The following is a 20,999-nucleotide window of genomic DNA, read 5'->3' as shown; positions in this document are numbered from 1 at the left end:
CTAACTGTGCAGAAGAGACTCTTAAGGAAGCAAAAAAAAATTCTCTTTATAAAGAAATTTGAAATCTAAATTTAAAACATATTTAGAGGGTGATGTGATCTATTGGAAACTAGTTGTATTTTCTTTTTAAATTAATCCCTCAGTTGAGTGTCTCTAAGGGTATGTCTACACTACGAGAGTAGTTCGATTTTACTTAAAGCGAATTTGTGGAACCGATATTACAAAGTCGAACGTGTATCCACACTAAGGACAGTAATTCGACTTTGTGAGTCCACACTAACAGGGCAAGCGTCGACATTGGAAGCGGTGCACTGTGGGTAGCTATCCCACAGTTCCCGCAGTCCCCGCTGCCCATTGGAATTCTGGGTCGAGCCCCCAATGCCTGCTGGGGCAAAAAAATGTGTCGAGGGTGGTTTTGGGTAACTGTCGTCATTCAACCCTCACTCCCGCCCTCCCTCCGTGAAAGCGCCGGCGGGCAATCAGTTTGCGCACTTTTCTGGTGATTGACAGCGTGGACGCCACAGCACAGCGAGCATGGAGCCCGCTGCGATCATCGCTGCAGTTATGGCCGTTGTCAACACCTCGCGCCTTATCATCCACCTTTTTCAGAGGCAGATGCTGAGAAATCGGGCGAGGAGGCTATGGCAGCGCGGTGAGGACATTAAATCTGAGAGGGGCACACACTTCTCACAAAGCACGGGACCCCGCGCCGTGGACATCATGGTGGCAATGGGTCATGTTGATGCTGTGGAACTGCGATTCTGGGCCCAGGAAACAAGCACGGACTGGTGGGACCGCATAGTGCTGCAGGTCTGGGATGAATCACAGTGGCTGCGAAACTTTAGGATGCATAAGGGAACTTTCCTGGAACTTTGTGAGTTGCTGTCCCCTGCCCTGAAGTGCAAGGACACCCGGATGCGAGCAGCCCTGACTGTCCAGAAGCGAGTGGCAATAGCCCTCTGGAAGCTTGCAACGCCAGACAGCTACCGGTCAGTCGCCAATCAATTTGGAGTGGGCAAATCTACCGTAGGGGTTGCTGTGATGCAAGTAGCCAGCGCAATCGTTGAGCTACTGCTCTCAAAGGTAGTGACCCTGGGAAACGTGCAGGTGATCATAGATGGCTTCGCTGCGATGGGATTCCCAAACTGCGGTGGGGCTATAGATGGAACTCACATCCTTATCCTGGGACCGGACCACCAGGCCAGCCAGTACATTAACCGAAAGGGCTACTTTTCAATGGTGCTGCAAGCACTGGTGGACCATAGGGGACGTTTTACCAACATCAACGTCGGATGGCCGGGCAAGGTTCATGACGCTCGCGTTTTCAGGAACTCTGGTCTGTTTAGACGGCTGCAGGAAGGTATTTACTTCCCGGACCACAAAATAACTGTTGGGGATGTGGAGATGCCTATTGTGATCCTCGGGGACCCAGCTTACCCGCTAATGCCCTAGCTCATGAAGTCCTATACAGGCGCCCTGGACAGTGAAAAAGAACTCTTCAACTACCGGCTGAGTAAGTGCAGAATGGTGGTGGAGTGTGCTTTTGGACGTCTCAAGGGGAGATGGAGAAGCTTACTGACTCGCTCTGATCTCAGCGAAACCAATATCCCCATTGTTATTGCAGCTTGCTGTGTGCTCCACAATCTCTGTGAGAGCAAGGGGGAGACGTTTATGGCGGGGTGGGAGGTTGAGGCAAATCGCCTGGCTGCTGATTACGCCCAACCAGACAGCCGGGCGATTAGAAGAGCCCAGCGGGACGCGCTGTGCATCCGGGAAGCTTTGAAAGCTAGGTTCCAGAGTGACCAGGGTAACCAGTGACTTTTAAGTTTCTGTACAGAGAAGCTGAACCTGCCCCCGTTTCTTTACCCAGTTAATGTTGACTATCCTCTCCAGTTACCAACCCCCTTCCCCCCCTTCCAACAACACACCTTTAAAAATAAAATCAATGAAACTTTGTTCATTAACACCGTTTTCTTTATTAAGGATTTCGCAGTAAAGGGTTGAAACTGGGACACAGACTGGTGGGGAGCGGGTGTAGTGATGGAAAGGACGCTTCTAAACTCGAGGAATGACAGGCTCCTGCTCCTAGAGCTGTCAGCAGTGGTGAACTGGTTGTTTCAACGGAGCCTGCCACCCCTCCTTTTCGGGACTCTGTGTGTGGGGGCTATGTGACTTTGTGGCAGGGGAGGGCGGTTACAGATCCCCTGCTGCGTGGCTCTGTCATCCAGGCTAAGGACCGTTGCATAAGATCTGTAACCGCCCTCCCCTGCCACAAACTCACATAGCCCCCCCCCACAGAACATGAAAACCACCTCCCAGACTGATCAGTGTGCCTAGTGACTGCAATGTGTGTGTGACCTTCTGCTGAACCTGCCTCCATGTCTGTACCCTGGTAAAGGTGACTGCGCTCTCCAATTACCAACCCCCTTCCCCCCCTTCAAACACACTGTCCTCTAAAAGAACATGACGGAAACAGTAATTAACAGAAACGTATTTTTTATTAAGAACTACACAGTTAGGGGATGAAACTGGGATGGGGGCTTGGGTGAGGTGCATTTGGAGGGAAGGAAAGGACGTATCAAATCTTTGGGAATGAGAGCCTTCTGCAATTTGAGCAGTCTGCAGGGGTGGAGTGACTGTTTTCACGGCCCCTGCCGCCCCTCCTTCTTGGGACTTTGGGTGAGGGGGGGATGGGACTTTGTGGCGGGGGAGGGCGGTTAGAGATAGAATGCAGCGGGGCTCTGTCCTCCTGCCTCCGGTCCTGCAGAACATCTACAAGGCGCCGGAGCGTGTCCGTTTGCTCCCTCATTAGTCCAAGCAGCGTTTGAGTCGCCTGCTGGTCTTCCTGCCGCCACCTGTCCTCCCGTTCGCTGTGTGATCACTGGTATTGCGACATGTTCTCCCTCCACTGGGTCTGCTGTGCCGCCTCGGGAACAGACCATAAGTTCTGAGAACATCTCATCCCGTGTCCTTTTCTTTCGGCGCCTGATCTGCGCCAGCCTCTGGGAGGGGGATGCCGGGGTAGCTCGGGAGACACTCGCAGCTGTGGGATGGGAAAAATGGAGTGAATTCCTCAAAAAGATATATTTTTGCGAACAATGAATATAGTCTTTCTCTGTGAACAAGACCATGCACAGTACCTATCACATGTGCACTCAGTACAAGGTCGAATTTTCTGTCTTCACCTTGAGTGCCTGGGGTCTTGCTGTACAGATCACACAAGCGGGGCCGGACAACGGAATTCGGCTAGCAGCCGGCCATGGTAAGCCGTAGACTTTTGTCTGCTTAAAGCTTAATTTACAGCAGTGCCCTCCTTTCACGTTCCAAGCAATGCTCCTAGCGTTGGCCAGTTCCTGCTGCCGGCGATCCAGCCGGCAGGAACTCTACCCCTGTCCCACACCCATCGCGGCTGTCCCCGGGAAAGATCACTGCATGATGCCGGCAAACCGCTCAGCAGGAACTGTTCGCATCCCCGCCCCCACCACGTGGCTGGGCTCGGGAAAGATCCCTGCACACTGCCAGCGATTCGGCCGGCATGAACTCTGCCCCTGTCCCACCCCCGTCGTGGCTGTCCCCAGGAAAGATCCCTGCGTGCTGCCGGCGAACCGCTCAGCAGGAAAGGTTCGCCTCCCCGCCCCCACCGCGTGGCTGTCCCCGGGAAAGATCCCTGCACGCTGCTGGCGAACCGCTCAGCATGAACGGTTCGCCTCCCCGCCCCCACCGCGTGGCTGTAAACCACTGGTTACAGTTATTTAAAGGAACAGGCAATCAGTCCCCATACTAAAATTCCCCTAATTCAAAGCAGGTCACCATGAGTGATATCACTCTGATGAGGATTACGGAGGCAGAGAAAGACCGCATGCTGCGTGAATGCCAGCAAACACCAGGGCCGTATGCCGCCATGCTTTGCCAGGCAATGATCCCGGAGTACCTGCTGCTAGCCTGGCGCGGAAAAGTTTCCTACCATGGAGGAGGCAATAAGGCCGCTCTCCCCAGGAACCTGGTGCAAAGGCTTTCACATTACCTCCAGGAGAGCTTTGTGGAGATGTCCCTGGAGGATTTCTACTCTATCCCCAGACATGTTAACAGACTTTTCCAGTAGCTGCACTGGCAACGACTAAAAAGTTAAGCGCCTAGGGCAAACTAATCATTAAAAACCCATTGCTAACATACCATGCCTATTCTATTCAAAATAAATGTTTAAAACACGTACCTACTGATGTTTCCCCTGATTCACGGTCCGGGTTACCGCCTTGGGAGGGTTGGTAGGGGATCTCCATGAGGGTGATGAAGAGATCCTGGCTGTCGGGGAAATCAGTGTTGAAAGCGCTGTCGACTGCCTCGTCCTTCTCATCTCCTTCCTTATCTTCCCCGTCCGCGAACAGCTCCGAGGAAGCGGCCGTCGACAATACCCCATCGTCAGAGTCCACGGACAGTGGTGGGGTAGTGGTGGCGGCCGCACCTAGAATGGAATGCAGTGCCTCGTAGAAACGGCATGTCTGGGGCTGAGATCCGGAGCGTCCGTTTGACTCTTTGGTCTTCTGGTACGCTTGTCTCAGCTCCTTGATTTTCACGTGGCACTGCGTTGCATCCCGGCTGTATCCTCTCTCCGTCATGGCTTTTGAGATCTTCTCGTAGATCTTCGTATTCCGTCTTTTCGATCGCAGCTCCGAAAGCACAGACTCATCGCCCCACCCAGCGATCAGATCCAAGACTTCCCGATCAGTCCATGCTGGGGCCCTCTTTCTATTCTGGGATTGCATGGTCACCTCTGCTGGAGAGCTCTGCATCGTTGCCAGTGCTGCTGAGCTCGCCACGATGTCCAAACAGGAAATGAGATTCAAACTGCCCAGACAGGAAAAGGAATTCAAATTTTCCACGGGGCTTTTCCTGTGTGGCTGGTCAGAGCATCCGAGCTTGGACTGCTGTCCAGAGCGTCAACAGAGTGGTGCACTGTGGGATAGCTCCCGGAGCTATTAGCGTCGAATTCCGTCCACACTAACCCTAATTCGACATGGCCATGTCGAATTTAGCGCTACTCCCCTCGTCGGGGAGGAGTACAGAAATCGATTTAAAGAGACCTCTATGTCGAACTAAATAGCTTCGTTGTGTGGACGGGTGCAGGGTTAATTCGAAATAACGCTGCTAAATTCGACATAACCTCCTAGTGTAGACCAGGCCTAAGCCTCTCACTCCACTTCTCAGGAGACTTTGTATATCTATTTTTTGTGTGTGTGAGTGTAATGAATTTATGAATGAGTGCAATGAGAATTAGTGGGCTTTTACTGTATTTACATGTGACACTTAATGTTTTTTTAGAAATGATTATATTGTTCTAACTTTGCAATATGAATGTTTTTTCCCACCTTCACCTCAATTTTGCTATTTAGGAGCTACCACCATACTATGAAAATCATGGTTATCAGCCAGAAAACGTCTATATTTCCAGACAGCCTGTGGATGCTAACGTGTATCCACAGTTCCCTCCTCCATATTATCCTCCGTCAGTGCCACATTATGTCCCAAGAGTTCCTGTTCATCAGTCAGCTCCCCCAGTAGTACAGCCAAAGCCTCCATCAGCGAAAATGTGCACATCAGGTAAGATTTGTCTGGTTTTCTTTTTATGTAGATTGATTACAGTCTGGCATATGTTTAACAGATGAAACTTGTTTCCTTTCAAGCTCTTACGTTGAGGGACTATCCCAGGAGTACCTCTTTGTCCCTGAGAGTGCTAGGTAGCCAAACAAGTCAATTACTATTATACTTTTTTGTAAAAGGTGTGAGGAGTTGGGTGGTTCTTTGAAGTGATGATGAGATGGGGAGACTCTGTAACATCTGAATTGCAGATTCACGCCTGCTTAGTAGTGATTGAAAACTGTCCATCTAAAGGCATGTCTTCACTAGCAATGTTAAAACGCTGGCTTTAACACCACTGCATAGCACTGGGAGAGAGCTCTCCCAGTGCTATAAAAACCCCACCTCCACGAGGGAAATAGCTCCCAGCGCTGGGAGCGTGGTTCCCAGTGCTGGGGCACTGTCTACACTGGCGCTTTACAGCACTGAAACTTGCAGTGCTCAGGGGGGTGTTTTTTCACACCCCTGAGCGAGAAAGTTGCAGCGCTGTAAAGTGCCAGTGTAGACAAGCCCTAGGTTTACTTGCAGGGAGATAGGGATGGAGGCTAGCCTAGTAAAATAATTTGTTTGCAAACCTAACTCTTCTTTTTCTCCCTTTTTAATTACAGAAGTTAAGAAAGCTCTATGCATCATTTTATCTGTTGCAATAATACTATCGGGTGCCATAACTGCAGCTATCCTTATCTGGTATTTTGGTAAGAATGTGTTGTTTGTGTTGATAGAAATCTTTTATTCAAAGCTAAAATGTCTTGAGATTTTCCATTTCCCAACATAAGTGTGTCATCTTCCAGAAGGGTAAGTTAGAACAGGAAATTCTTGTTATCTATCTCTTTTATGAATGCAACTTATTTTAATATCTAAAAGCTTAATTATTTGTCATAACCAGTGTCACTGTTGCTGTTGTCCTTTCCTTTAACTTCAAATATATTTACATTTGATAAGTGTCCTTGACTCAGCAGCACCCTCTTATTCATCTGAATTCTCTGAGATCCCACAAACTGTTTAGCAACAGTTGGTCTAGGACAAGCTTTTGTACAACTATTTTAGTAATGTGATATCAAAGTATAACTGTGCCTCAGTGGGTCACAAATGAGGATGCCAAATTCAGGACGAACTGCTGAGAAATAGGGCAGATATACCCCAAGACTGGTGGCTAATCCCCCGTAGGATTTACCAATCCAGCAACAAAAGTAAACTTCTGTTTCACCACACTGGCTCACAGGAAGCCATAAAAGCAGTTTCCTTGGGCATTCCAGTTCTTATGTCACCACCAAAAACACTGGATTTAAAAGAGAGTGGTTCTTTACAAACAGTCTCATCAAATAAAGGGTTCCTCTGATCCCAAAGGACCAGCCACACACCCAGGTCAATATACAACTTAGATCTTACTCAAAAATCAAGCTGATGCCAATCCTTTAGTATCTAAAATCTAAAGGTTTATTCATAGAAAGAAAGAAAGGTGAGAGTTAAAATTGGTTAGAGGAATCAAATACATACAGTAATTGCAAAGTTCTTGCTTCAGGCTTGTAGCAGTGATGGAATAAACTTCTGTCTTGATAAGTCTTTGGTTGCTTCCAAATCATTGGAAGGTCCTCAGTCCCTTGGTTAGAATGCTCCCATTAGTATAAGTTCACAGTCCAGAGGCTTGAGCAAGAAAGAGGCTGGAGCAGGATAGAAGCAAAATGGGCCTTTTGTAGCTTCTACCATGTGGAGGGAATCCCATTGTTCTTACTGTGGAAAATTAGAGCAACAAGATGGAGTTTGGAGTCACATGGGCAAGTCCCATGTCCATGCATTTTGCCTAGTCGCATCAGGAAATTCCATTAAGTGTAGATAGGCATCTCCCATGGTCCATTGTCAGTTGAATGTTCTTTTGATGGGCCACTCAATTTGAATAGTCCCTCCAAGATGTGCTGGCTAGCTACCTTGTGGGCATTACCCCAGGAGCAAACATTTCAAATCCAGGTATAGAGCCAATACTCATAACTTCAAATACAAAAATGATACATGTATACAAATAGCAGAATTATAGTCAGTGAGTCATAACCTTTCCACAGACACCTCACTTGACAACTTTATACAAGATTTGTTGCAAATATATAACAGTGGTTACAACAATGATCTATATGGTCATATTTTAATCAGATAATGTCACACTAGGATTAAGAGTGCAGTTTGCCCCAGAGCAAAGGGCTTTTATAAGGTCTAAGTGACACTGGGCATAGAAGTTTTAAGTTATACAGTTTCCCCCTAACTGCAACCCTGAAGGGAAGTGAAGGGAAAGGGAAGAAAGGAAGGATCGGGTATGTGTAGACATATTAGGCCTGACTAATTTTTCACAAGTGCTTCATAGAACTGATTGGAGCACTTCATTGCCATGAAATATGCTGTTTTGTCAAAGCTGAAATGTTTTGTGGAGATGTATTGGTTTTCACTAAACTTTTGAAGGGAAGGTTTTTGGGTCTGGGGCAGAGGCAGATAGTTGGAGGTGCAGACACACTCAACACCACTTCCTATGTCAAAAGTGAACGCATTTCCTTAAAATTTCGGCAAATTGAATAGACCAGGGGGGTGGCCAACCTGTGGCTCTTCAGAAGTTAATATGTGGCTCCTTGTGTAGGCACCGACTCTGTGGCTGGAGCTACAGGTGCCAACTTTCCAATGTGCCGGGGGTGCTCACTGCTCAATCCCTGGCTCGGCCACAGGCCCTGGCCCCACTCTACCCCTTCCCACCACCTCCCCTGAGCCTGCCGTGCCCTCGCTCCTCCCCCCACCCCAGAGCCTCCTGCACGCCACGAAACAGCTGATTGGGAGGTGCAGGGAGGGAGGGGGGAGGCGCTAATCGGCAGGGCTGCCGGTGGACGGGAGGCGCTGGGAGCGGGGCGCGTGAGCTGATGGGGGGCTGCTGACGTATTACTGTGGCTCTTTGGCAATTTACATTGGTAAATTCTGGCTCCTTCTCAGGCTCAGGTTGGCCACCTCTGGAATAGATCTCCTCTAGTCCACTCTGGTGCTAAACACCAGCAGCTCCCACTTGCTTCAAGTGGAGTCGGGAGAACTCATCAGCTCTTTAAAAAATATAAAATAAAATCAGACCCTCTATTTCATCTTCTAATATTAGAGCTGGTTCAAATAGTTTAATTGAAGCATTTTTTCAGTGAAGAAACTGATTTCCACTAAAACATAAATGTTCATTTTGGTAGAAGTTTTCTGGTGGGAAGAACTGGAAAAACTTGCAGTTTTCTGGGGCTTTTTGCCCTCTCTTCTTTTTCCTCCCCACACCGTGTGTGTGTGTGTGTGTGTGTGTGTGTGAGATGGTGGTGGTAGTGGAAGGAACAAGTGTGAAGAAGAGTGAGGGGGAGAATTAAAAAAAGAGAACATTTCAACTCTCAAACTGGAAGACCAAAGAATTCTGGGGTTGGGTATAGGAGAGGGAAAAAACGTGACACCGCAAGCCCCTCCCCAAGTTTGAAGTTTTTAATAGAGGAAAATATAGCACTTTTTGACCAGTTTTAATGAACATATACCAAAAAATTGCAGAATGACACATTCAGTACAGAGTGGATTTTGCTTAATATTGAATTCACTTCCTCCCCACAAGAAAAAACTTTCTCATTTTTATAGTGATGATTTGAAATGGAACAAGCTGACTTAATTGACATCCTAACAGAAATCTGGCTCCCAAGCAGGCTGTTTGAAGCCTTAAGTATGTGTTTAAATTTAGTCAAACACCTGTTGTGGGCTCAAAGCAGGGGCACCTGGGTAAAACTTAATGGATTGTGTTATTCAGGAGGTCAGTCTAGATGGTCTAATAATTTAATTGTGCCACTTCCCGCAGCTCCCATTGGCTGGGAACGGCAAACCGCGGACACTGGGAGCTGAGGGGCTCTGTGCCTGCAGATGCTCCAAATAAACAAAACGTCCCAATCCGCCAGCGGCTTACCCTGACAGGCTGGGAGCCAAAGTTTGCCACCCTCTGAAATATAGGGTCGGCTTATGAAATGGTCATACAATTTTTGCTATTTTTACCTAACCATCCTGGGGGTCGGCTTATAAACAAACGGGCTAATGAACGAGTATATACGGTACATTCTTCCATTTTACCAGCCCTGTTGCCCATATTTCTTTTGTATGTGCTCTCCCCAAATTGTACGAACAATCAAAAGCTCTTTCAACATATGCCTTGATTAAATTCATATTCTCCTAGAAAACTCAGCAGAAATCATAACAATTTGAGGCTCACTCTTATCTTAAGGATCCATTTTAATGACCACACACCTATCTCCTTTCCACTCTGATCCCCTTGCAGTGGCCAATAGCTGTCTTGGCTCATCAATAGAGTGTGGATCTTCAGGAACATGTGTCTCACCATCTCAGTGGTGCGATGGAGTGGCCCACTGTTCCAATGGTGAAGATGAAAACCGATGTGGTAAGTATTTCAAGTATGCAGAGGTAAAATTGTTCTTGGAAGCCTCTTGGTGACATCTCCTTCCTTAGCCCTTGTCTACATTAGAAAGTGGCACTAGCTTAGTTTAAGGTGTGACTTTAACCAATTTAGTTAAACCAGTGCAAACCCCTGTATGGACAGTCTTTTTTTGGTTTCAGAATGGCTTAATATCAGTTACCTTAAGTCCATTGCTAATCGAGTTGCTGGACTAAAATAACCCATACTTAAACCAAATCAAAATGTCCCGCACAGAATTTTGTGCCAGATCAGTTTAAATCACACCTTAAATTAAACTGGTGCAACTTTCTAATATAGACAAGGCCCTAGAAATGTCTGCATTACCTATTGTGTAGCTGCTTTCTTACAACAATCTCAGGGGTGGTAGTGGTGGTGGTACTATCTGCTTGAGTTCAATGACATGGCTTGGCTCATTCTTATTAAACTTCCTTTTCCACCAGCTCCCCTCACTTTTCAACCTCTCCCTAGCACGCCTCCCCCGTGAAAAAATCCCCCTGTCTCATATTAGTGTGTGCCAGTCTAACAAAAGCAAAACAAACCTGGAAGCTTACTACTGCCACCAAAAAGCTTCACCTTCCAAAGAATGCTTTACATAACTTTCAGTGTAGGAAGCTGTCTAACTCAGTGGTTCTCAAACTAGGGTTGCCGCTTATTCAGGGAAAGCCCCTGGCGGGCCGGGCCGGTTTGTTTACCTGCCACGTCCGCAGGTTCGGCCAATCGTGGTTCGCTGCTCCAGGCCAATGGGGGCTGCGGGAAGCGGTGCGGGTTGAGGGATGTGCTGGCTGCCCTTTCCGCAGCCCCCATTGGCCTGGAGCGGCGAACCGTGGCCAGCGGGAGCCACGATTGGCCGAACCTGCGGACACGGCAGGTAAACAAACTGGCCCGGCCCTCCAGGGGTTTTCCCTGAACAAGCGGTGGACCAGCTTTGAGAACCACTGGTCTAACTGATTTAGTGACTTCAGCTGAAGAGATGGAGACTTTCGTGATGAACTGGTTGTAGTCACCAGAGAATATTTGGTTGTAAATATCATTAATGTGTACACTCAAAAGCCACATCCATCTTGTTTTTAATATCTGTGTTCTGTAATACATGACTTCCAGAAAATGGTCTTGAAGAGGACAGACTGCTCCATTTGATCCTATCATTAAGGCTTGGGCAAGAAACAGTTTTCCTGTCCCATGAAAATTTTTGAGATTCCAAAGAGAGACCTTTGAAACAGACACCTTTCAAACTCTTGAGAGAAACAACTAGCTATCCAGCCCAGAATAGTCCACCTGGGAGGTAGGAGACCTGGGTTCAAGTCCCTGCTCCAATTTAGGCAGAACAGGGATTTAAACTAGAGTGCCTCGCATCCCAGTTAAGTACCCCAACTACTTAGGGTAGTGGTTATCCTCAATCTCTTCCTGACCAGAGATTCCATCCTGGACTATTGAAACTGAACCTTTACTGGAAAAGTTTCAGTTTTAACTAATCAGAATTTTCTGACCCCAAAAAAGTGTGTTTTGTCAATAATAAAAAAAACACATAATAATAATAATAAAAAAAACACACACACCAAAAAACAAACCCCTCAACTAGCACATTACCTATACATGCTTTTGGAACTCTGCTCTTCTGACATAGTCTGCATAGTACTGACACTTAGGCCTGGTCCACACTACCCCCCCACTTCGGACTAAGGTACGCAAATTCAGCTACGTTAATAACGTAGCTGAATTCGAAGTACCTTAGTCCGAACTTACCGTGGGTCCAGACGCTGCAGGCAGGCTCCCCCGTCGACGCCGCGTACTCCTCTCGCCGAGCTGGAGTACCGGCGTCGACGGCGAGCACTTCCGGGATCGATCCCAGAACATGGATTGCCTGCCGTCGGACCCGGAGGTAAGTGTAGACGTACCCTTAGCTGATGATTTTTCCTGTTTGGTTGCATAATTGGGTCTCTTTACAGTAATATAGCTTATTCCTGCCATTATCTTGCTCTTGAACTTTTCATATTGAACTCTTTTCTGTCTTCCCTCTGTGACACACTATCTCTTCAAATCAGATACATAATAGGGTTTGACGGTATAGGGCAAGCTGTTCCATGTTAAAATCTTTGCTTTGTGATCTTTATACTAGTACAAGACATAATTTTCTTACCCTTTGATCAGCTTATCTGTTATTGCCAATCACTCAGGCTGAGGGTGGAGCATGGGAAAGAGTTGTGCTAATTTTAAAATGTTCATACAATAAAAAATGAACATTAAAATGTAAATACAACTTAAGGTAGTAACTCATTTGAACGGCTTTAGAAAAAGGAATTAAAATGATATGTAAAAATCCAGTACATGAAAACTTCATAAAAAGTGTGTCAAAATATAGCATCAACTGGAAGTTTTTCTTTAAAAGCAAAAAGTAATTTCAGGTGCTACACCTGTCTGTGGAGTCCGTGACAACTTTTGTGGTTTCACAATCACATTTTTTATTTATAGTTTTAAGAAAATGAATACACAGGAAAAAACCTGAAACTAACTATCCACAAAGTGCTGTCAAATGAAGAAGTAAACTGAAACAATATCCTTCTACCTTTTCTTTAATCTTGCAGCTCTAGTACTCTTAGAGCTTGCTTGTAAGAGTAGTAGGTGCAAAATACTTTTTAAGAATATGAAAATCATAGGCTTCGAACAGGATGGTCAGCAATGTTGTCTTCTTTGATTGCAGTTAGACTCTATGGACCAAATTTTATCCTAGAGGTCTATTCATCTATCAGCAAATCCTGGTATCCAGTATGCAAAGATGACTGGAATGAGAACTATGGAAAGATAGCTTGTAAAGACATGGGATACAATGTGTAAGTATAACAATCTAATTGTGAAAGCTGTACAGCCAGCACAACTGTTTCATTGGAGGGATAGCTCAGTGGTTTGAGCATTGGCCTGCTAAACCCAGGGTTGTGAGTTCAATCCTTGAGGGGGCCACTTAGGGATCGCGGGGAAAAAATCTGTCTGGGGATTGGTCCTGCTTTGAGCAGGGGGTTGGACTAGATGGTCTCCTGAGGTCCCTTCCAACCCAGATTATTCTATGATTACATTTTCCAAAGAATGGACACCTGCAGCAAAAACTCAGTTACTGCTTTTTCTGTTGCTAGTCTAATTTTGATGAATAGAAAACAGTCCCAGTTAAAACAAAAATCAGTAGGTGTTGCTGAATCAAAGTGACATTTCTTCAAAACCATGTAATGCATATGCCATATATAATAGTTGTGGGATGTGTTTGTGCATCAATACATGCACGCACACGCACAGTGCTTAGGATCCTCTTGGACTGAGAGTGCTGTCTGAACTTAAAACCTTATAAAAAAAAAAACTATTCATTGTGACCAATATTACATAGACAACCCTGACCTCTGGAGGACATTAAAGGTTTTATTGTGCTCTTTCACAAGAGCGTTGACATTTAACCAGTTTCTGGACAAATTCCAACCACAGTAACTTATTTTTATCTACCTGAAATCCTCTGTAGCTATAATTACCTATGTTGTTGCTGTTGGGAGTGAGGGGTGGGGGGAGGGAAAGACTCACAAATGCAGATGGGCTGGTGGTGCTACATTTCTATTCATGAGGTGGTTGGAGTGATGGATTAGCCTGGTCCGAACTTGGCGATCTTCACCATGAAAAAGTGTTAGATGAAAGCAAGGTCTTATTTGATTGTAAAAGTGGACATAGCAAATAGTTACTTAGAAATTAAAATTTAATTCTGCCATGGTACAGCACCTTTGTGGTTCTTATGATATAGTATTCCATAATATTATTGTTCATGTTATATGCTTTAGATTGGTGGAAAGTTTTATGTTACTAAAAGGAACTTTCTGATAGGATTTGAAATATCTGAGTTTCTTACTAAATATTTTATTTTATACAGAAATACTTATTACTCTAGTCAAGGAATAACACCTGAAAGAGGTTTTACAAGCTTTATGAGGTTGAATACAAGTGCTGGGAACATAGACCTATACAAAAAACTGTATAACAGGTATTTATATTTCATATAAGCATTTTTTATATTTGTTTACTTTTAACTGTTGGAAGCAAGGTGGCTTCCACCATCACCATGATGCAAACACCTCTGATGGGAATTATTAGAGCTGGACAAATTTTTTTGCATAAAGTCTTTATCAGCAAAATATGCAGATTTGGTGACCGTGAAATATTTAATCAATTCATGTAGATTTTTGCCAAATTGTTTTGGGTGGAGGGAAAAAACAAAGCAAAAAAGTGCCAATAAAATCAAAACATTTGTATGGGTGTTTTATTTTGTTTTTGTTTTGAAATCACGTTGTTTCAATTTTTCCTTTTAAAAAAAAATTTAAATAATAAAATGGTCAAAATTTAAGTGCAACCGTTTGTTTCAGGTCAAACAAAATATTTAATTTAACCCCAGACAAATTTTTGACTTTTTTTTTCAGACTTGTCAGTGAACCAAAAAATCCATTATCCACCCTGCTCTATTTAATTTTTTTAAAATGAGGGGAAGAGAAGTTTTTGTGGCTGATCACAATAACTGCTTTTCGTTAAATTAAATCCATAACTTTTGAATAATTCCTGGCACTGTCTCTTTAAAGGTTATTTTTCAGTGCCCACTTAATAAAGCTTGATTTCTTGAGGACACCTGATTTTTCTCTCTCGCATTCACTCCTAAACCATCCAAAAGACTGTTTCGGAGAAAACTCATGTTGTTAGTTACTATATGAAAATTTGCGTTCATAGTGGTAACAACCATAAAATATTAAAAGACCCACAGCATTATTTTGGTATCACTTTTTTAGAGTTGTATTAATATGCATGTAGCAGAGTTAAAAGGACACCTTCTAGAGTGGCAGACCCCAAGTTAAACTACACCTCTACCTCGTTATAACACTGTCCTCGGGAGCCAAAAAAATCTTACCGCGTTATAGGTGAAACCACATTATATCGAACTTGCTTTGATCCACAGGAGTGCGCAGCCCCGCCCCCCCGGAGCACTGCTTTACCGTGTTATATCCGAATTCGTGTTATATCGGGTCGCATTATATCGAGGTAGCGGTGTACTTTACGAAACATACATATGTTCTCATTTCAGTTCCCTGGTATGTGGGCAGCTGCACTTACAAAATTCACCAATTCCCTCCCCTTTTTATTTTTTAAAATATTGCTGTATGAAGGATTGAGGGCCACTCCACCCCATGAGTAATAGGGACTAGTGTGATCACACCTCTCTTCCACTGCCCTTCACCTCACTCTCTTCATTGTACTGATATACTTCACAGTTCTATGTTTCTGCCGGTTACAATCAGAGCTGCATGCTTCCTACTAATGGAGGAAACAGAAGTGAAGGTTGTGTGAGCACCGGCAGGACAGTCTGAGGCCTGGTCTACACTACCCGCCTGAATCGGCGGGTAGAAATCGACCTCTTGGGGATCGATTTATCGCGTCCCGTCAGGACGCGACAATCGATCCCCGAATCGACGCTCTTACTCCACCAGCGAAGGTGGGAGTAAGAGCCGTCGACAGGAAGCCGCGGAGGTCGATTTTGCTGCCGTCCTCACAGCGGGGTAAGTCGGATGCGATACGTCGAATTCAGCTATGCTATTCGCGTAGCTGAATTTGCGTATCTTAAATCGACCCCCCCCCTGTAGTGTAGATGTAGCCTGAGAGAGTGAGTGGGGGAAGGAGACAAGTGTGGCTGGACGGAGGACACAATGTATTGCTGTGGCTGGAGAGTTGTCTCTGACTGCCGTTTGCTAAGCAGAGTCTTTATATGCACTAACTATATGCACTATAAAGACTAACTGTATGCTGATTTATTTTAGTGACTCGTGTGTGTCTGGAGCAGTGGTATCTCTGCGTTGCACAAGTAAGTGTTTTCTGTTTCTTTAGAAGAATATAACTTTTTCATTTGTCTTGTTTCCAGTGACTGTCTAGAAAGCAGCTGTGCAAGGTTCTGCATGTTGAAGCACATCTTATTCCGATGGGATAGGCATCTTGGTTGTAGTTTAAATGTAGAATCTGGAGGGGGGGGAGGGCTAGCAGACTGGGGGAGAGTTAGGGGAGACAAGCAGGATGATGGATCCCGAATTTTCTTTGTCTAACTGTATTGTTGCTGGCTTTATCAGAACCTTTGAATAATCTGCCCAAGATTAAATTTATATAGAAATTGCCATATAAAAATCAGACCAGTAGGGCCATTTAATCCAGAATCCTGTTTGATAGTGGCCAGTATCAAATGTTTTAGAGGCAAGTCCAAAAAACCCTGTAATGAGCAATTGAGGAATAACCTGCCCATAGTGTAAATTTTTTCATGAATCCCTGACAGTTAGTGAAACATTTATCCCTTCTAGCTTCTTTTATTCCTATCCTATCTGTGGATGTTCTCATTATCCCTAGTAATATTTATTCTCTGTGGCTCAGAGGGGAGAAAAGCTCTCTCCTCAGTTCTGCTTATGCCTAAGTGTAGTTTCCCCCTTACCTTTATGGTAAGGTACCTTGTTCTATATAAATAAGGGACATTTGATTATATAGTTTTGCCAGGTCAGTCTGCCATCCTGGCAAACATCTAGGGATAGATTCTTGTGTCTGTAGTAATGATACTTCATACCTGTTATGTCTTTTATATATTGTATGATAATACATATTGTATGATGGGGTTGTCTGCAATAGAGGAGGCTGAACATAACCCAGGAGATCCTTTCCAGTCCTATGTTCTTATATTTATCCCTACAGTTATACATAGAATCCAGAATGATTGGAATACAATGATGTCTGGCCTTTTAGCCTATACTTATGAGTGTGGGAGCTCTTTTTTTTTCTCCCTTGTGCAGGCTCTAGTACAGGAACGCTAGTATGTGTGACCGTGTGGTACAAATTCATATAGTTATGCAGTTCTTCTAAGCCCACCCCAATCGTCATCCTTCGGTCAGTCATTTACAAGTAATCCTGCATCCACCTCCTCCACATACCTTCTCCAAGTTTGATGGAAAGAAAGGTGGAATGAAAAATTAAGCTAGTCCCATGTCATTCTGTTAGAGAAGTAACCTGGTGACTCCTCTTCATTTGTGAGATTTTTAAGGATGCAACTTGGAGACCAAGTACCTTGGGGGGTGGAGGAGGAGGGGAAATCTCTGAATTGTTATGTATTCTAGTGGTAAGCAGACAGCAACAGCTCATATAGACTTACATTCCAAAACAAACTCTGGGGGAAGAGGGTAAGCAATCCTACATACTGGGGGTATCCCTTACTTGGGTTTGTTTGTCTTCCATCTGAAATGCTGTTAGTTAAAAGGACCCACCTTTTCATTTCCCAACCAGAGATCAGCAACTACTTGCAATAGTTCACACTGCAAGAACAGTGTAAGTGAGAATTGGGCCTTTAGTATGGAATTTTGAACCCATGAGTTTGTTAGACTGCTGATCCTGACTAATTTAGACACCCTGGCAGACAATTAAAAAGCTACCAAATAAGACACCAAGAGTAGAGAAGCTATATGGGGGGAGGGATAGCTCAGTGGTTTGAGCATTGGCCTGCTAAACCCTGGGTTGTGAGTTCAATCCTTGAGGGGGCCACTTGGGGAAGCTGGGGCAAAAATCAGTACTTGGTCCTGCTAGTGAAGGCAGGGGGCTGGACTCAATGACCTTTCAGGGTCCCTTCCAGTTCTATGAGATAGGTGGTCCACCCACTAGAGGGGATACCTAAGGAAGGTTACAGGTCTGCTACTGCCTCTGACCCTCTAATTCAGGCAGCAGAGGCTTATACTTCCAGAGCCAAAGGTCCTGGATTTAGTCTCTTCAAAGACCCATCCAGAGGGTCATGACACATTTTTGTTGATAAACTGCATTTAAAAGCTTCAGCCTCCAGAGTTCCAGTTTTCCACCTTGTTAACTGGTGGTGTTTTTTTAAATGGGAAAATCCCAACATAATTTTGAATTATCGTTATCCTGAGACTTGCAGCCAATAATAGTTGAAAACAATCTCTCTCCCACACACCCCATCTTTGTGGGGGTTTTTCAGAGTGTGGCTTATCCCGTAAAAGTGCGAATCCTGCGGGCAGAATTGTGGGTGGCAGTGCTGCAGTGCTGAGAGACTGGCCGTGGCAGGTCAGCCTTCAAGTCCAAGGCTCCCATGTATGTGGAGGCTCCATTATCACCCCTGAATGGATAGTGACAGCTGCTCACTGTGTAGAAGGGTAAGTCCTAAGCTACTGCATTCTGTCAATTGATTCCCCAAAGTGAGGGAATTCTGGTACTGCACAACATATACGGTTGAGTGTAGATTTTTGGGATGGTGGACATACTGACTTCAGGTTGTAGGGGAAGTCAAATCTAAGAGAACTCCTCCTGGGTTTCAAACTGAATTGATCAATTTTTTCCCTTTTTTACATGCACATCTTGCACTGATTGTATGTGCATGTGGGGGGTGGGGAGAGACGATCTGGTTGTATGTTCTGTGGTATTCTAACTTCTTACCATTTTAACCTTATTAAAGGAAAATCACTTTGTAAGAGGGTAGTTGGGAATTTGCTGTTTGCTTTCAATAGGAAGCATCTGTTTCCATTCATGACATGGGTGGGGCCTGCCCCCCTGCTCCACCCTCCCTTTTTTTAAAAATTGGACCTCCCTACATGGCATAGGGATGCAGATACACTTGAAGATACAGAGGACTTTGGGTAATTATGCTGATTATTTAGGGAACAAAAACCTACACCAGAAAGCACAAAGCTAATTCCAGTTAAAACCATACAAAAGACTGGTTAAATCTGTTTTTCGATATACTTAATTTAAAAAAAAAAAAATCTATCTCAGAGGTGGGCAAACTACGGCCCGCGGGCCACATCCAGCCTGCGGGATTGTCCTGCCCGGCTCTTGAGCTCCCGGCCAGGAATGCTAGCCCCCGGCCCCTCCCCCTCAGCCTCAGTTCGCCGTGCTGCCAGTGCTCTGGGTGGTGAGGCTGCGAGGTCCTGCCGGGCAGCACGGCTGCGAGAGCTGCCGGGTGTAGTATATTAAATTGCTCCCTGTAGGAATGTGCTACTTATGGAGCATCAGGACTGGCAGCCATAAGTAGTACACAGTAAGTAGCACATTCCTATGGGGAGCAATTTAATACACTACACCTGGGTAGGGAAGGCTGTGCCTCTCCAAACAGCCTAGCCCCCACCCCCTATCCGCCCCCTCCCACTTCCTGCCCCCGACTGCCCCCCTCAGAACCTATGACCCATCCAACCCCCCCCGCTCCTTGTCCCCTGACTGCTCCCTCCAGGGACCCCCGGCCCCTAACTGCCCCCCCCTCGGGACCCTACACCCTATCCAACCGCCCCCTGCTCCCTGTCCCCTGACTGCCCCGACCCTATCCACACCCACGCCCCCAGACAGGCCCCCCGGGACTCCCATGCCTATCCAACCCCCCCATCCCCTTACCCCCTCCCCCCCCCAAACCTCCACCCCATCCAACCGCCCCCTGCTCTCTGTTTGCCCCCTGGCACCCCCTACCCCTTATCTAACCCCCACGCTCCCCACCCTCTTACCTTGCGCTCAGAGCACCAGGACTGGCAGCCGTAAGTAGTACACCATAAGTAGCACATTCCTACGGGGAGCAATTTAATACACTACACCCAGCCCTCTATACAGTTTTGGAACCCCGATGTGGCCCTCAGGCCAAAAAGTTTGCCCACCCCTGATCTATATCATCACAACGGAAAATGTATGCTGATTTAGTCTATATTTGCCTGGATCAGCATTGCAGTTCATTTTAGTTCATACCATCTTTCCCTTAAGGCCTCTTGGAATCTCAGCACTAAATATTAAATATAGCATGGGCCCATATTGTAAATTCATGCTGTAAAAACCTGTCATTTTCTGTTGTCTTTCCCATCTTGTTCTGAGGGCTAGTGCCACATAGAGGAATAAGGCTCAGCATTGCAATGCCTAAATTTAGGTGCTCTGCCCCTAGTGGAGTTCTCAGCGCCCAGGTTCCCTATGCAATGCATGGGGAGTATTATGCACCTAGGAATGAGATCCACACAAAAGCAGCAAGCTGAGCTGCCTAAGCTAGCCAATAGGAAATGGTAAGGAGAGGGGTAGGTGCTAAGCCCTGCCTCTCTGAGGGACTTCAGTGCCTAACTTTGGGTCTGAGGAAAGCATCTATCTCCACTTGGGATTCATAGCTGAGAACTTTCCCTTGGAGTTAGGACTGACCTGGTTTAGGAGCCTCTCTGTGATGGTGTTTTTTTATACTCAGTAGCCCAGTGATTAGAGCACTCACCCAGAATGTTAGAGACTGGGTTCAGATCCTCCCTCTGCCAGATATGGAGAAGGGATTTGAACCTAGGTCTCCCACCTCCCAGGTGAGCATCCTAACCACTGTGCTGTTGGGTATATGTGACCATCATCTCTTCTGGCTGGGTTTTGTGTGAAGCCCAATCCAGTAAATATGTTCTAAGGTAGCCTCAGAGCACATCTACTGGATTGAACCCTGAAGGTGAGGTAGGTGGGGAATACCTAGTTTGTGAATCCCACTTGGTCTTACATGCGACTTAAGTGCTGAACTGCTCTGCAGTGTCAGGATTGAGGTGACGGTGCGGATGCCCACTGTCGGAAATCTGAGTGTCTAGGAAATTTAAGGCACCTACAGCTTTCGGTGGCACCTGAGTAGGAGTTTTGAGGATCTAACATGAGAACATAGGAATGGCCATACTGGGTCAGACCAATGGTCCATCTAGTCCCGTATCCTGTCTTCCAACAGTGGCCAATGCCAGGTGCTTCAGAGGGAGTGAACAGAACAGGGCAATTTACTGAGTGATGAGCCATTCCCTGTCATCCAGTCCCAGCTTTTAGCAGTCAGAGCATGAGGTGGTATCCCTGAGCATCTTGGCTAACAGCCATTGATTGACCTACC

At 45.7% G+C, this 20,999-nt stretch overlaps 1 protein-coding gene across 1 annotated transcript in view; it reads left to right on the top strand.

The window, feature by feature from the left end:
* The window catches only part of TMPRSS2 (transmembrane serine protease 2), a 46,596-nt gene that overhangs the window by 17,331 nt on the left and 8,266 nt on the right, over nt 1–20,999 (top strand). The window contains exons 4-10 of the mRNA XM_065422741.1: nt 5,391–5,598; nt 6,243–6,329; nt 9,944–10,063; nt 12,798–12,927; nt 13,998–14,108; nt 15,925–15,968; nt 18,120–18,294. Of these exons, the coding sequence (XP_065278813.1) occupies nt 5,391–5,598; nt 6,243–6,329; nt 9,944–10,063; nt 12,798–12,927; nt 13,998–14,108; nt 15,925–15,968; nt 18,120–18,294 (875 nt within the window). The remainder of the gene's footprint in view (nt 1–5,390; nt 5,599–6,242; nt 6,330–9,943; nt 10,064–12,797; nt 12,928–13,997; nt 14,109–15,924; nt 15,969–18,119; nt 18,295–20,999) is intronic.

The sequence above is a fragment of the Emys orbicularis genome, chromosome 1, assembly GCF_028017835.1.
Source record: "Emys orbicularis isolate rEmyOrb1 chromosome 1, rEmyOrb1.hap1, whole genome shotgun sequence".
In the NCBI taxonomy this organism is placed as follows: Eukaryota; Metazoa; Chordata; order Testudines; family Emydidae; genus Emys; species Emys orbicularis.
The sequence above is the reverse complement of the archived record's forward strand: the minus strand, read 5'-3'. Positions and strand labels throughout refer to the sequence as shown.